Source organism: Colletes gigas, unplaced genomic scaffold, assembly GCF_013123115.1.
Source record: "Colletes gigas isolate AHSC1104 unplaced genomic scaffold, ASM1312311v1 Colletes_gigas_Sc00034, whole genome shotgun sequence".
Lineage (NCBI taxonomy): Eukaryota > Metazoa > Arthropoda > Insecta > Hymenoptera > Colletidae > Colletes > Colletes gigas.
In genome coordinates, this window is record NW_025106663.1 from 376,167 (window position 1) to 392,166 (window position 16,000).

The 16,000-nt window shown below is 39.0% G+C and overlaps 2 protein-coding genes across 2 annotated transcripts in view; both read left to right on the forward strand.

Annotated features, from left to right (window-relative positions):
* The window catches only part of LOC122402287, a 684,713-nt gene that overhangs the window by 59,778 nt on the left and 608,935 nt on the right, over positions 1 to 16,000 (forward strand). The gene's annotated exons all lie outside the window — the stretch shown is intronic.
* Positions 1 to 16,000, forward strand: part of LOC122402279 (cadherin-87A) — a 64,161-nt gene that overhangs the window by 7,761 nt on the left and 40,400 nt on the right. Inside the window, exon 2 of the mRNA XM_043404928.1 lies at positions 4,610 to 4,672. Coding sequence (XP_043260863.1) covers positions 4,610 to 4,672 — 63 coding nt within the window. The remainder of the gene's footprint in view (positions 1 to 4,609; positions 4,673 to 16,000) is intronic.

Below are 16,000 nucleotides of genomic sequence, written 5' to 3' on the forward strand. Positions count from 1 at the left end.
TCTCCCCTGTTAAAATGGGGGGTGGTAATTTGGCGGGGGACAGTAAAGATTCGTCGTTGTATGGCGGAATGGCGGTAAAACGAACTGGTACGTCGATGTATGGCGGTATTAAAATTTAATTTCGAAGGGAGTCGCATCGATGGGCAACGCGTGCCCGTAAATATGTGGCTTCCGGTTTCTCGTGGCACCTGCACTGCATTCGTTGGAATTTCCAAGGCCTTGCGGTGCCACGGCTCTAAATAATCCTCGAGTTGGTAATATCACTTGGTCCACTAAATTTCTGCGAGCTAAATAGCAAGAGACTGTCGCTACGGCGCCAGCTGCTAGGCACAGTGAGAAATGCCTTATCCTCTCGGAGGATTATAGCTTACCACGCATAATCGTCGTAATGAAATTTAAACCGGAGGCTCGGCGCGAAGCATTAAATGCAAAACCCATCGGTTTTCTCCCCGAGTATTGGCTTTGCCAAAACGTAATTGCGTTTTCTTTTTCACCCAAACGCAAGAAACTAATGCACCGTCCATTTCTCTCATCTTTTCCGCTCAAAAAACGGTTGTGTCCTCTTCGACGGCGGAAGGTTTTACCATTTAAGGGGCTCTTCTATTGTATTATTGTATTTTTTTATAAAGAAACTATGCAACTTCTTGCATTGGCGATTTTTACAACGAGAAATAGTCAAAATTAGTGATAGTACAGAGAAAAAGTGTTCACTCGTGGCTTCCATGTTTAATAAAACCGCTTAATTCACCCACTTGACGCTAGTATAGTCTAAATTAACGTCTCAGTTTCTTGGAAGTAGTTTAAAGTAATTCTCTTGGCAAATATCTGTTTTTGAAGCGCTTCGAGACAAACCATTTTTCATCTCCTGTTATCATACGTTACAAACGTGTGGAAATAATGTGATAAAATGAAAATTACACTCATCTTTGGTTCGAATGTGCACAAAGTGGACGATGAGGGCACGGTTGCAATAGTAGTTCGCACGAAATTAGGGTGGGAGCACGTTGTGGGAGATGAATTGGAGAACCAATTGGTCGATTACAGTTTACAAATGGAGTCAAAGTTCTTTGGTCCGACTCTAAATGATATTGAAGTAATGGTTTGTCGATTAGCCACTGGGAACGACATTCAGTATTCCTTTTGATACTAAATCGGTCGGATCTATCATTTCCTATCCCATAAACGAGGCAAAATTTCGCTTTCTTTGGTCTCGTTCATCAAATAGTACGGTTGAAAATACCAAAACACCGTAGCTCCAAAGGAGAACGATATAGGAAGTGTGTTGCGATACAGACCGATTTTCATTAAAATTTTATAACGTTTTGGCAGAGACTAAACTGCACCGTGTTCTTGCGCCATTGATATAAACTTGGTTGAAGGCAGAGGTAGAAATTGGCAGAGATATTTCTCAGCGAGGATGTTTCGTGAACTAGAAATTCGCGTTCATTCGTCTGTAAAGCGATATCGTAGACACATCATTCCTAGCATTTTCTTTACGCCCTACGGACTCTTTCAATACGAGAAATCAGGACGATGGGAATAAGTAGGAGAACAGAATTTGAAAATATCTCGGCCACAACCAAAACTCTATCAATTAAGGTGCATTCTTTGCAATCGTTGCTCCGACATAAGAGATCAAACAAATCGTATTTTGGGTTGTTTTCTTAAAGTCGGAGCTTCTGAAAATATTTTCAAAGTAAAGATAAAAATCCAGATAAAAGAAGTAACTTTTCTTTTATGGGAAAGAATAAACCGAGATTCTTAGGAAAATATCTTCTGGTCTTTTGATGGAGAATGTAATGTAGAAAAATAAATGATTTACGAGAACGTGTTCATTTGTGATCGCTGTAAAGAGGAACGCACAGAGGCGAAGCGGTGGCTTTGGCGTTAATGACTTAACAAATCGATTCGAACTCCAGACGGTAACTTGTAACGTTATTTTAACTACATTAGCCGGAAATTGCATTATAATTTCCTAGCCACCATGGCTGAACACGCATCGTACATAATCTTGCTACTTGTAGTTTCAGCCAACTCTGTGTAACTACACTGGGAGAAATTGACGGAGACATTCTGGGTTCTGACGTTTCACGGGCACGAAATTCTGTAAATACGAACGCCTAACACGATCCCATTAGGATTTTAAATTATTTTAATTATAGTGTAATTTGAATCGCGTCTGTGAGATACGTGTGTAATTAAAAGTAGTCTTAACGAGGTCGTGTTCGAATTTATTTTCGCCAGGAAAAATCTTTCCAATGTTTGTTTTTTTTTTTTTGCAATGCTCTCGTGAAAATATTATGATAAATGCAGACGTTGTAATGAATCAAATTCTTTCCTAATTAATGACGAATACAAAATACAGAACAGTGATTTAAATTTTTATTCTGCAATTTGAATCTCTATTTTTCTTCGTTCCAAACTTCATAATAATAGAATAGAATAATAAACTTTAACGTATATAAAACGACACATGATTTTATTTGGATGTAAACTCAGGAAATAATTTCAGGTTAAAATTTAGTAGAAATAGTGTTAATCTAGTGAATTTCCACGAGTGCCCGGATAGCTTAATGAAATTAGAACCTAGTGGATTTGCTCGTGGCAGAGTCCTACTGTTACGAGAATATATACACAACCCTGGAATCTCACTCTAAGTCTCACACTTACCCTAAAATACAAATTTCCAGAGGTATTCTGAGGAACGATGTAACCTTGTTCGCAAGTTTTGGTAATCCCACGTGTAATCGTCTCCAGGTACCAGAAGATTATAGCAAAATCTTGTTAAACTGCTTCCTTCTTGTCAAATACAGCGATCATTATGACTTTACCAACTGACTGAACACCGTAATACGCCCGGAATCACGTTACACAAATTACTAAATCAAAGTCCCTTTACCAGAAACCTTGATTTTTCCTATCAAAAGTATTCGTTCATTTACGTTTTGTTTATTCCGTAAATATTCTTCATTAAATACTGCACAGTTAATTCGTGCTTCCCTTGTGCACGATTTAATTAGTTTTTCAAATTAAATATCTCGACAAAGTCGCAGACAGAGATTTAACGAATGGATTTAAAATTTTGTGTCCTTTAGTTACGGAGTAAAGTTTTATTCTTTTATTTTGTAGCCTTGTCGCACAATTTGCAGAGGCGTTAGGGTAATCCTTGGTGAAAACCAGGATTAAAGAAAATCCCGACAGATCCTGCAAGATGAGATCTATAAAACGGAAGTATTGACTCAGTATAGACCTTTAAAATGTAGATTTAAGGACAAACAGAATAGTTTCATAGATCACACACTTCGTTCACACCCAGTCGTAGCAATATTTATGTCACACCAAGTATCAGTATCTTTTTTATTTAGAATATGTCCTTCCATGATAAACAGTGGTCGTAAAAAGTAGGAACGGTTTTTCGAAAAGCGTTGGAAATGGGAGAGACTTCGCGGACTAGCTTTCAATCGTACGATCGTAAAGTCAGTTATTCTGTAACAAGTATGGACCGGAGAAGCAGGGAAAACCGGTTTTCCGTTGCTTGCGACAGTTCAATTTTCACCAGCTGAAAGAACGAGACAGAGTTCCTCAAGTTTCACTCCTCCATGGTCTTTCCTCTTTTCCTTCGTCCCCCAGGTCGCGTCGACACTTTGGAACCTAAATTTCTTTCTTTTTTTTTATTCCTTTCCCTCGGTGTTGGCTCCCGCCGCGTGAGACTTAATTCGTCGGACGTCTTAATCAAAAGTTACGATTCGCTATTTTATCCCAAGTTAAACGCCACGATGGAATTATGGGATTGGAACAGTCGAAAACAGCCTACAATCGCTCCAACTTTATTTGTTGTTTAATTTCGAGAGATTGGGGATATATTTTCTAAAGTCCTTTGGCTAATCGTGAGTTAATAATTAGTGTTTGCTTCGTTTCTGGGGCGAGTCAATCGACTTTGATAATCAGCTTCGATTAATGGGATAGTTAGAACGGAGAAGGGAATTAGAAAGATACGATCGGGGGGTATACATATACACGGTAGAAAATGGACGACATTGTAGGAGGTAAATGGAAGGAGACGCGGAGGTAGGTTTAAGTAGGCATAGCTTCTATCGTAATCCACGCGTTTCCGCTAACGAATCCCTTAAACTTTTGATGTTATCTGCGTAAGAGGATTTTTCGTCAGAAGATGAAGGGAGAATTAGAATTAAGGCATACAAATCTTCCCGGATAACGAACAATTCGTTCTGGTCTGGTTCCGTTCGTTAAATAATGAGATCGCTTGAATTACACCGCGGTAACGAACATTTATTACGTTTTACGCCTTTTTACGAGGTACCAAGACTCTCCTTTTTTTTTTTTATACTTTCTGGACTCGGGGAAATAATGGCCTCCTAACAGTCGATACTTTACGAGCCAAACTTGTTGCAAGTTCTCCTGGTCGCAAGTTTTACTTAATTTCCTCGAAAAGATCATACGTTTCCCTGGAAATAATCTGATTTTAAAAATGTTTCCAACGAAAGAGAATCAAATATTTCCTCGAAAATATTCGTTTGAATTTTTTGTTATCGTTGTTGGTATTTGCTCTGGTAATTTTTATAAACGATGGATATATTTATTTTTTCAGGCAACGAGTTGTTTGGAGTTCTCCTGGCGTACAGAGCGGCGAACAAGGAAATTCGTTTAACCGGTAATTATATTCAAAACTTTATTTTAAAACGTAATAACTTTAGCTGGTACGTTTCATGCATAGTAACGAATAATTTTATTATACAACGATGAATAATAATATTCGTTGCTTTTCTGGCTCTGGCTGCCTGCGTGTATATAGGGTGTTCCGTTTAGTACGAATAATTTCATGTTTCCATATACTCTTTGCGATGTAAAAGAAATGATCACGATTCGAAAAGTTGTTTTTCGAGAATGGAAAAATTCATGGAACTTTGATTGCTCCCAGAAGCTACTACAAGCCCATTGAAATCTGATTGCTTCTAATTAATAACTTTATTAGAACTAACTGACAATTGTAAGCTTTCGTTTCCCTTAAGCTACTTATTACTTATTTCAAAGCTTCTGGTTTCTGAATAATTCGTCGTTAATTGGACGATGTCTTCCATCTAGGAGCACTATAATTATCTATGGCAGTGCTGTGATAACATGGTGCAATATTTACTTTAAAATTAGGAACCGTGGGTAACTGGTTAACAGGCCAAGCAAATAATACACGTTTATTTAAAGTAAAACTTTGATCAAGCTAGGTGTGTTTGGCAAATTCTAATTTTTTATACGAGTAATTTCTTCGATTACGTTTCTGTGGAAGTAGACGATGTAAAGGCTTTGTTTCATCCCAGTTTTGTCAAAGACACCGCAGAATAGAATGTTTCTATTATAGTTGGGTACGATACAAGGATGGAACGAAAGTTTGGCGGTACACGGTTGCTATCATCGATTGCGTAGCGTGAATTTCAGATCGTTATTTACCTTCCCAGGAGTTCGGAGACTGCAGCAAGATCTGGGCTCGTATGCAAATAGATATTTCATTCCTGTCTACGGGAACAAGGATTGAAGTTGGAGGGTAAGGTGATTTTCTCGGGGGAAATTCAGCAAAGGGCACTCTGAGCGTGTCGTAGATACGAGCCATTTTCCTTGTTTCCCGTGGACCGCGAGATCTCAGAACCGGCGCTGTCCGTCGAATTTCTTTTTTCGATTTCAGTTCATTTCCCTCGATGATACGCCATCACATCCGGTCGCGCGACTACCGATTGATTCGTAAGATAAATTAGTAAAGGATCCCGTGTCTGTTCCCGTCCATCGAGCGGTATATTTAATTATTTTCAATCCGCTAGGAAAATAGGTAACATGTGCCAGGCAGGAGTTAACTTTGCATACGTATGAGAAACATCGATTTCCAGCCAGCGAGGGGAACAGAGATGCGTGAAAAAGGAAATGGAGATAACGAGGAAAACAGAAAATATGTCGGAAGAGGGTGGTGGCGCAAAAAAATGCATGGAGTCAACTCGGATGAAAGAAGGAAGGGAAAAAGATAAAAGAACACGAGGACGTGACCGAGGATAGAGAAAACAAAAGTCAAGAGAGAAATTAGAAAAAAAGGAGGGCCCTGAGAAACAGCCATAAACGAAGAGGAGAAAAGAGGATGAGTGATGAAGCCACCATGGGTTTCGGGGTATCGCAAAGAGCGAATTTCTACTGCCATTCCTGTCACTTCCGGGCACGGAAACTCTGTCCCGAGTTCTCTCTTTAAGCGTGCAGCAGATGTTCTCTACGACATTCGCGAACGCCAGAACTTCACTTCAAGGAGGGAAATGTGCTTAACTAGCCGTCACCACCCGATGCTGTCCGCCATTTCGACTCTCTCTCGATTCCCCTTTAACCCTAAACAAATGCTGCGACTTCAAACGAATTTTAAACATCGGGAACTCGAAACTCGCAAAAGATCGACTTCGGTGACCTCCTTAAATATTCATGCGCACTCTCTGACGATCTGCTGATAACAGATCGATCCAGTGATTCGGATGTTAAGTTAAAATTCCATTCTTTATCGTATAAAAGTCTATTAAAAGTATTAAAACTTTAGACGCGTGTACTTCCGAAACTACTAGTGCTTTATTCAAAATTCAACCGCCATTGGCAGCGGCAAAGCTTCCCCTTTAAAATTGGTTTTTGGTTTTTGTCGATCCGACTTCCCGTTTCGGAGATATCGTAATTTATATGAAGCCGTAATTTTTAAAAAACTCCGCTTATGGCGCTTCCCGTGTTACGGCGGGCCACTGACCTGCATTGAAATTACTAAAAACTTTAATTACTTGCAGTTCCAAAACTACTAGTGTTTTATTCAAAATCGAGGAATCGTCAGCGGCAGTGAAGCTTCCTCTTTGAAATGGCTTTTGGTTTTTGTCGATCCGACTTTTCGTTTTCGAGATATCGTAATTTATGTAAAAGGTAATTTTTTCAATTCGACTATCGCTGTCTTCGTCTAATGCGTCAGACCTCTCTCTCTCTTTCTCTCTCTGGCACGTGACTCGTGACTCGTGACTCGTGACCCAGTGCCCCAGTGTTTACTATTTCCGCGGTCAATGACCTCGCGCCGATGTATAGAGTGAAAAGTAAACAAACTCTTTGAACCCCCATATCTCCGGAACTAATAACGCTATCGACTTGTTCGACCGCTCATTTTAAAGAGCATTTAATCCTCTATCCGATGACTATACCAACTACTATAATTTATGTCTCCTTCTATGTTTATTTTGTCATTAACGATAAAACTAGATTAGAAATTGTTTATTTAATTGAAAATTAATTTGTGTACAGTATGTTTGCGTAAATATTAGCCAACGAAGATGAATATTTAATATTTCTGTGTACAAGTTCGTGAAACTCGGGGGTATAGGCACTGCTATGGGCACATCAACGACACGAGATAACATCTAGTACACGATCCACCCTATATCAGCCTAGGGAGTCTGAGTTTCAGCGAGTAACAATGTACGAGTTTCAGTAGCGCACCGATGTCGATATGATGGAGACCCATGGGTGTAATCGACTAGATTCTCTGCAGATAATGATTGCGAGGTGGTTTAATAACGGATTACCACTCTATTTATTGTTATCGTTGGCGAAACGTCACGGAATAACGTTATGTATTGACGTTACTCGCGATCATTTCCGGTTAAATAGCCACCCTTGCATCGGAACACGTTGCTTTATCGATCTCGAAAATTCCATAGATATTCAAAGCCGAGTAGAAACTGGTGTGACATAATCGAGTTACATTTTTCGAAACGATGGTCCCATAAATTCCACGAAAGAAACGAAATCGATAGAGAAATAAATAGTCTGGGGTCTTATAGGGTCTTAAATCGAAGGAACCCTGGCCGATCATGGTGCAATATTCGCAAATGAGAAGCCATGTGTTGCTCGGGACGTAAATCCACGCGGAACGACGATCTGTGCTACAAGTATGAAGTATAAAAAATGTGGCATGCACGGTAAGTAATCGTGGCGTATCTCGCTGAGCGTGGCCAGTCACCAGGAAAACTGGAAAACCGTTCGTGCGTGCATTCTTCGTGCTTTTTCGAGTGAGCCCGACGCTACGTACGTCGTAAAACATTTTTTGATTTATGCATTGTGTTGCGAAAGCACGCTGGAAATTAAGTATCGAGGAAATACACGAAACGCTGTGCCCGTTTCGGGAATTAAATATTCACGCATGTTCGTCGAGAACTTTCCGACACCCACGAATTGTTTTGGCACCGTATTAGCGTCCGTTGCACGAATTACCTTTCGAGATTGCATATTTCTCCCCCGATGAAGCCTCCCTTGTCCGTTGTCGCGAGTCAATCGCCTCATGAATATTAAATCAGGTGTGCTCACGGCCTTGTACTTGATTCCGTAGTTCTTGTTCATAATGCATACATTTCAAGCGAAGTGACTATATTCTTACACCGGCTTACAAAATATCAATTTAACGCGATGAATATTCAAGTCGAGGGACCTGGATTCGAGAAGTACCAAGACTACGTACTCTGATATACTTCTCGACAAAATAATGGGACAAATAGGAACAATAATACGTACACTGTTATTCGACGGAAAGCGAAAATTTATTATTTCTTTAAATCCATTTGTCTGACCATTATTCGGCATTTCTAAGTTAAATTTTCCAAGTCTCTCGGAAAACAATGCTTGGGAAAACTCTGTGGAGGAGAATGTAAGCTGGTATCTTTTTGTCCCGGGTGTGGGAAAGGACGAGACGATTTTCAGAGATCGATAATTTTAAGCGAGAAGGCATTACAGTTCCTGTCGACGCGTACACGCGATAGCGAGCAAAAGGTTCCGTTTTCAAAGAAACATATGGTCCCGGTCCTTTTAGTTCCATCTCTTTCTTTCCGTTCAGCCAACTGGTCTGACTCCCAGCCTTACAGCTCTCGCGAGGAGACGCGAAAATCGATTCTGGCGGGTCGCGAGAGTACAGGAGAGGCAACGAGAAGAGACTAACTGCTCCTCTCTGTCATTTCTCTTCCATACGATATCGCAACTCGTGCCTGTCCGTTGCAACAGGGTCTAAAGCATACTGCCAAGGTCTACTGAAAATCCCAAAATGGTAACTTGGTTCGTGGCTTAGCCCCGACGTCGCTAAGCAATCCCTGTCATAAGCCTATTACCTGTTTTAATTGCATCCATTAGCGGTACCCCTTGCATACCCTTAATCCTAAACTTCGTTCCCCCTTACAATCTCTTTTACTTTCTGTCCTGGAAGAATAGTCCATACAATACACGATCTCCGACCAATCAAACTAGAGTAATCCTGGCGGGGATAATACTAGTCCAAAATGTGGAACATAATTTGATCGTACGAGGTTTTGTTTTCGAGTCGACTCGGAAAATTTCAGTAGAAATGTCGAGTAATGGTCAGACGCGTCGGACAAATCGCGTTAAGTCTGCTATAAATTTTTAAAATTCAATTATCTCGAAACCCCAGCACTGGGCAACGAAATTTCATTTACTTTTTCATTCCCTCATCAATTTTCTCCATTATTCTAACAAATATAGAAGACATAATTCGAGGTACAAAAATTAAAAAAAACCCTATGCTCGTTTGGACCACATTTCTTTACAAATATCGAAACTTCGAGCTGCTCTATTACCATTAAACCAATTTTACTTATCGATAATAAAGTAGAATCGATGATGCTCGACTATCGCTGAAAATACAGTACTCCAAATGCATCGATCGCTTTCATATCACTCTAATCGCATTCGAAAGCAATTTGCAAAATCTGGTTAATAGCACTCGACTTGTTATGATTTCGGGCTGTTCGATTAATTAACTTGATATTTGATAGTATTAATCCGCAGGATTTACGAGTTTTGGTAGAAATTTTATTTCAATTTATACTGCGGAGCCATGGTGGACAGCTATTGGAAAGTTTTTAAAGGTAGTTTCGACGGTCCTTAAAATACTAAACATTCGGGACGAATAATAAAATTGGGTCAAAGCATCTTCCGTCCAATTCGATGGCTGACTTGTACTCCGATAAAGTTTGAATGGTCTTTGCATGCTCGGAAATAATCGCAATTTTTCCATAATTAAAAAAAATTCATATTTCATACAGTGTTAACAGAAAAAGTTATTTGGTCGGGTTTCGGTTCGTATAATCGAGATTCCGTTGTAGTGTCGCGAACAAGTTTATTACAGCAGCTTCGGTGCATGATTCTGTTTACATAACGCGTTGCAATACGACACACGAGGCGTGTTTGAGCTTTTAGTACGAGGCAGTAGAGATAAAAGCATTGTTTCGACGCCGTGGCAGCTTGCAAAGTCGAAAAGAAAACATTTCCTCTGCCACGAAAACGTTTTGTTCCTCGCGACTTCGTCATTGAATTTCGTCACGAATGTCTTGCATCGAAAAATTGAAAATAAAAGCTTAAATCGTACGTTGTTCGAAAGATTTAATTATTTGCTGTTCCATTCCTTCGCAAACGTTTTTAAAAAGTCTTTTGAACGAGTTTCGTATGAGAAAGGTTGAATGAAAATGTGTTCTAGCGAAAGAATTAAACGAAATATTATTCATTGTATATTCCAACCGCAATAAGTTTGCGAATCGTTTCAGATATTTAAAATAGCAAGTTTTCGTTTCAATTTTCTACAATTTAAGCTTCTTTCTGTTTCAGGTAAGTCTGGGAAAAACTGGACGTACGAATTTCAAATTCCAAGACTTTCCAAAGAAATTTCTCGTTGCAGGTATTTAATTCTATTTAAAAAATTGTACATCTTTTCACGGTTATTGAAATTGGTAGTTTGGTTAGCTCTGAATAAAATTGCGGGCGAAATTAACGAACCGTGGAAACGACAGGAATTGGCGAAAACCCTTTGAAGTTCGGAAGCGCCAGAATTTATATCCACTGTGGAATTCTAAGTATGGGGGAACACAATGAACAAATTATAGAGTACGCACACGTGATATTTCAAATAACCGAGTTGTGTTCGCTTCCAGGGTTACACGAGTAACAAGCTCGTATTGCACTCTCGTTCCTTCGACTGCGCCCGAGCTTAATGTATTAAATACGCGCGTGAGTACGTGTAGTATATTTACGTAGAGAACAGTAAAATACTGGCAAATGTTTGAGCACGAAATGAAGCACGGTTCGTGGCACAAACGAAATTGATTCTTTATGAAAATTAACAGAAACGAATAATACTTTCCAACGCATCGGTTTAATACTATTTTAATTAAAGCAAACATAATTTCGACCATACGGTATTTTCGTTTTGTGGATACTTACTCGACCGAGAGGGAGTCTATCATTTATTTTAATCTTGCCAACCTTTCGGGCGTACGATTTGCTTTAAATCCCCAGGAATAATTATACACACCAAAGGTACAACGAAAAATTGTGTTTATTATAAGTGGACTGCGGATTTTTATTAATAGAATTAATGAAATACGAGTTTCACTTTAATTTTAAGCATTCTATAGCTTTTTGAGGCAATATAGAAAATCGAAAATTGAGAATAAAAGTTATTCGTTCATGGTTGCGTTTCGAACGTTTCTGAAAGTTTCGTGAACTCTGCCTAGAGTGTTCTATTCAAATATAAGATCGTTGATTCGATTTCTCTGAAATGAATAGATCATTACGTGCATTGAATGTGCCTGAAGGAAGAGCAATTTCCACCGACACCACTCTATCCGTATTTCCCCCAACATATTTTAAATTGTCGTTTATTCCTCGAGCGGTAAAAAGCTTAAAAGGCACCGGGCGCGTTGCCTGATTTTTCGCGTGTAACTATAAACATGTTCATTCACGGTCCCTGCCCATACGCTGCATTTACATAGGACATAAACGTCTTTGAAAGTATGTTCGTACATATATACAGCGCGGGTAAACAGAAATGCAGACGAATATACAGGACGAGGCAAGACGAGTCGTGCAACCGTGCTGCAGGTGATTTTACATGGGAAAATAAGTAGAAATAAAAGAATAATGGTTTTTCGTTCGAGGCCTTGTTCCCCAGAAAATCGACGTTGCAAAATAAGCAATTTCACTTTGTATATTTTATCATAAAAAAAAAGAACAGATATCTCAGACGTTAGACTTAGAGATATACGGTATTACGTTTGATGGTTATCGCTGGAAATAGTTAGGAAACTTTCAGCAAAGTCCTTTCGAGGAAAAAGGAAATGTCCGCTTTGCCACGTAATACAATACGCTCCAAATAATGCCTCGAAACGGTAAAACGGCGAAAATGGAAACTTTGGGGCGAAGAATGACGAAGGGGGAGGCGAAGGAAAGAAAAGCAAAAGAACGGAAGAGTAAGGAGAAACAGGAAAAGCGAACGAAACAGTCTCTGTCGTCTGTAAACGTATCGCTGTTTGAGAATCGAGTACACGTCGTGCTTTCCCGTGTTTTACGAGAGGACTAGCGCTATCGCGAGATTCTCCCTCGAATGGAACAGAGATTAGCATGTCTGTACATTAAATAGCAGAAAATACTCGGAACGGAAGTATTAAAAAAGATCTCTCTATTTCTGTGGTCAGTGCTTATTTAAGAATTCTTTTCTCCCAGAGATTCCTAGTAATTTCAGTCGCTGAAAAAGTCACTACAACATTTAGACTCTTCGATATTTATTCTACAACGCGACTCAATTATTTTATTTTACACAATTCTGCGGAATTTTTTGGTCGCATTTTACGTACGAAATAATGGAGGAATAATATAATGGTGGAAACGGGGACAGTAATTTCTCCGCTGTTATATTTAAATGAAATAAAGGAAAATCAATATTCAGATTGTAAATATTGAATTATTCCGTTCATATCTAGATAGTAATTATAGGAAATATAAATGTCCACCGTTTAATTAAATCGTAGTTATTGATTGCATTGGTTGCGTTAGCAGTTTCCAGAGAAATTTCATGCATGACTTGAATTTATTTATGTTAGAAATATACTCGAATAGATGTTAAAAACAAGAGCAGGTACTGACATTTTTAGACGAAATTAAAAAATTTCAAATCGTTCTAAAAAAAATATTGTCGATTGCGGGGGTCGATTGCGATCATTTTTGGTGAATAGACATACCCCCAAAATCTCACTCACTTTCGAGAAAAAAATTAATTACTGAAAATGTCTGACCAGGCGTTGACCTCTTCCCCTGAAATTTTTCGGCGAAATTTAAAAGCTTCGAATCGTTCTAAAAAAAATATTTTCGGTTGCGAGGGTCAATTAGAATCATTTTTGGTCAATAGACATACCTCCGAAATCCTACCCAGATTCGAGAAAAAAATTCGAGAAGGTGTGAAATTTTGGCCAAAATTAAAAAATTTCAAATCGTTCCAAAAAAATTATTTTCAATTGCAGGGGTTAATTACAATCGTTTTTAGTCATTAGACGTATCCTCGAATTTCTACCCACTTTTGAGAAAAAAATTCTTTACTGAAAATAAACCGTGTATGTTCTAAGCTCGATGCAATTTTTTTACTGCTCAAACTATATTCCACTCGTAAGTCTAAGGGTGGAAGATCTTTTGTACAAAGTTACGTGGAACGTTGCCAACGTTGCCGTAAAATTGTATCGAGTTGATAAAAAGGCAATTGGTTTTGGCAGGAGTTTGAACCTTCGAGGACGAATCAATTTGTTAATTCTTTCTTTCTTCCTTGGACACCATCGAATATCTTCTTAATTCTATCAGATAAATACGAAAACATGTATAGTATTCTAACAAGTATCATCAAGGCTCTCAAAAGATTAAATCTTAATACTTTCCAAGACTCGAAGATGATTATAGTCTGAAGATTACTCGAAACTCCACGCAAAGGCCTTTTTAAAATCCTAGCATTCCCAATCATTTCTCTCTAAATTATTTTTTTTATTAAATAATTCATTGTTTCAAATTGTTATTCGTAGTTTCGTTTGAAACAAAACTGGTTCACGCGTGGTCGATACGGGACTGTAATTCTTTGGATTAGTTACCCCGATAATAGCACAAATTTTCAGTCCTGATTTCGCGCTGTGCTCGAGGTTCTACTTGTGTACCTTTTAGCGATGGTCGCCAGTAGTGTTAAATTACACCATATCTGTACATAAACGGTATTCACTGACACGTTGGTGCAATAATGGCGGCTTAGCTACGCGATGGACCCTTCGACGACGTAATTTCCAGCGTAGTGCAACCACCGACCGATCGAAATTCGCCATAATCTGACAATTGGCTCACCGCGGCTGGGACGTTCGCGGGTACTCGTAAAAGCTTTCGAACAGGCCATGCGAATCTGAATTAGTTTCTCGATTTAATACAGAATACTTCAGAGGACAGTTTACATACATTTTTATACCTTATTTGTTCTGTGCAATTACTTTCGAAAAGAGTTTTACTTTATAAACACACGATACAATTCTCTTTCGATGTATGTCAACTAATTCTGTATTAATTCATCTTTAAATATTTTTCGTTTTCGTTAGCGTTTTATCGTGTTAGGCAGTTTTCGTATCGAGCACCACGTTTCTCACATTCAACCAACCCCCCAGAGGGGAGGATAATGGCGGCTAAACCGACTTCTAGGCTGGTGACGGTCCCGGTTATGGTCGATCCTTGAACTCTATCAGAGCACAGGATAACAGGACCGAATCTGCCTCGTTTCCATCCTTCTCTGTCCCCCAATATTCCAGGATTTTCGACGAATTCCAGGGATTCATGAACGCTGCACGGCCATTGTGAAACCGGTCCCTAGTTTGTAGATGCGTCTTATCGGCTTACCTTCATCGATTAGCTACTTCTTTTCCTCCTACAGGATCTCTTTCCGCGAGCAACAGTTAAATCACCACAGTTTTTTTAGTAAATCTTGTTACTAACTTTGCAAACCAACCCTGTGTTTTATTTAACCCTAGGAATTTGTTTCAAGCAGAAAAACTATACAATGCAATTTTAAACAAAATAAGATTACATCAGCAAAATCAAAATAAAATTCCATTAATTGGCACTAGCAGAATGTAAACGAAACGCAGAGGGGAGTTAAGCAAAGAATAATTGTTTGAATGAAACGTGAGAAAGGTTGGAAATAGGATCGTCCATTTAAAAATTATTTCGCTTTTCCCGTCGTGATAAAGTATCATAGTTTTCTCTTCCCGCGGCTGCATTCGTTTAAGTTAATTGATGCATTATACTGGGCTGCAACTGTTGGATGATTTATGATTCGTATTACGCGTATTATTTTTTTGCCAGCGTCCGAGACGTTGATGAAAACAGCCATCGTATAATACGAGTTTCCAGGTGTAATGGTCTCACTTTTCTTCGGTAACAAAACGCCCGGGACGTTTTGAAATATGGCCGCCACCTTATTAAAGGGTAAATCCAACGGGGCCCCCTCCCAAACCCTTCCTATCATTGTCGATGTACCGTTATGCAGAATGCTCGGTAACAATGTCGTAATAAATGGCAGAAACGTGAGAAACGTCTGATAAAACGCGGAACGTCGCCTTCGATATAAACTGCAAATCGGCGGGAAGCAAAGAGAAAAGTTTCGGGGACCAGGAAACTTCCATAACTAGCCAGACTTTATGCGAGCACATAATTCGAACGGAAAGAGTTTGCGTTTCGTTCGTCGAACTCTTTCTTTAAGTAGTAGTAGCGAGCCATAGATCTTTGCATATTTTATTAACAGTTAAATTAATAAAGATTTTTTATTAAATTATAAATTTGACTGCAAAAGGTCTCATAAAAAATTGCCCAAGAAAGCTTGAAAAAGGCTCGTTTCATACTAGAAGGCCCCCTTAAATTATTTGTTGATAATCTAAAGATAAAAATGATGACTTTGTTCTGAATTGGGGGTAAGAAGTTGCACAATGTGAGGTTCAGGTTGTTTCGAATTCCGGGGCAAATAGGCCACCGGGTACATAGGACGTCCTTCCAACGAAAGTGATTAAACTGGTAGCACTATGTTTATGTATGCTTGTACCAAAAGTTTGCACAGCACGGGGAAATACGCGGAAGCTTATAAAAC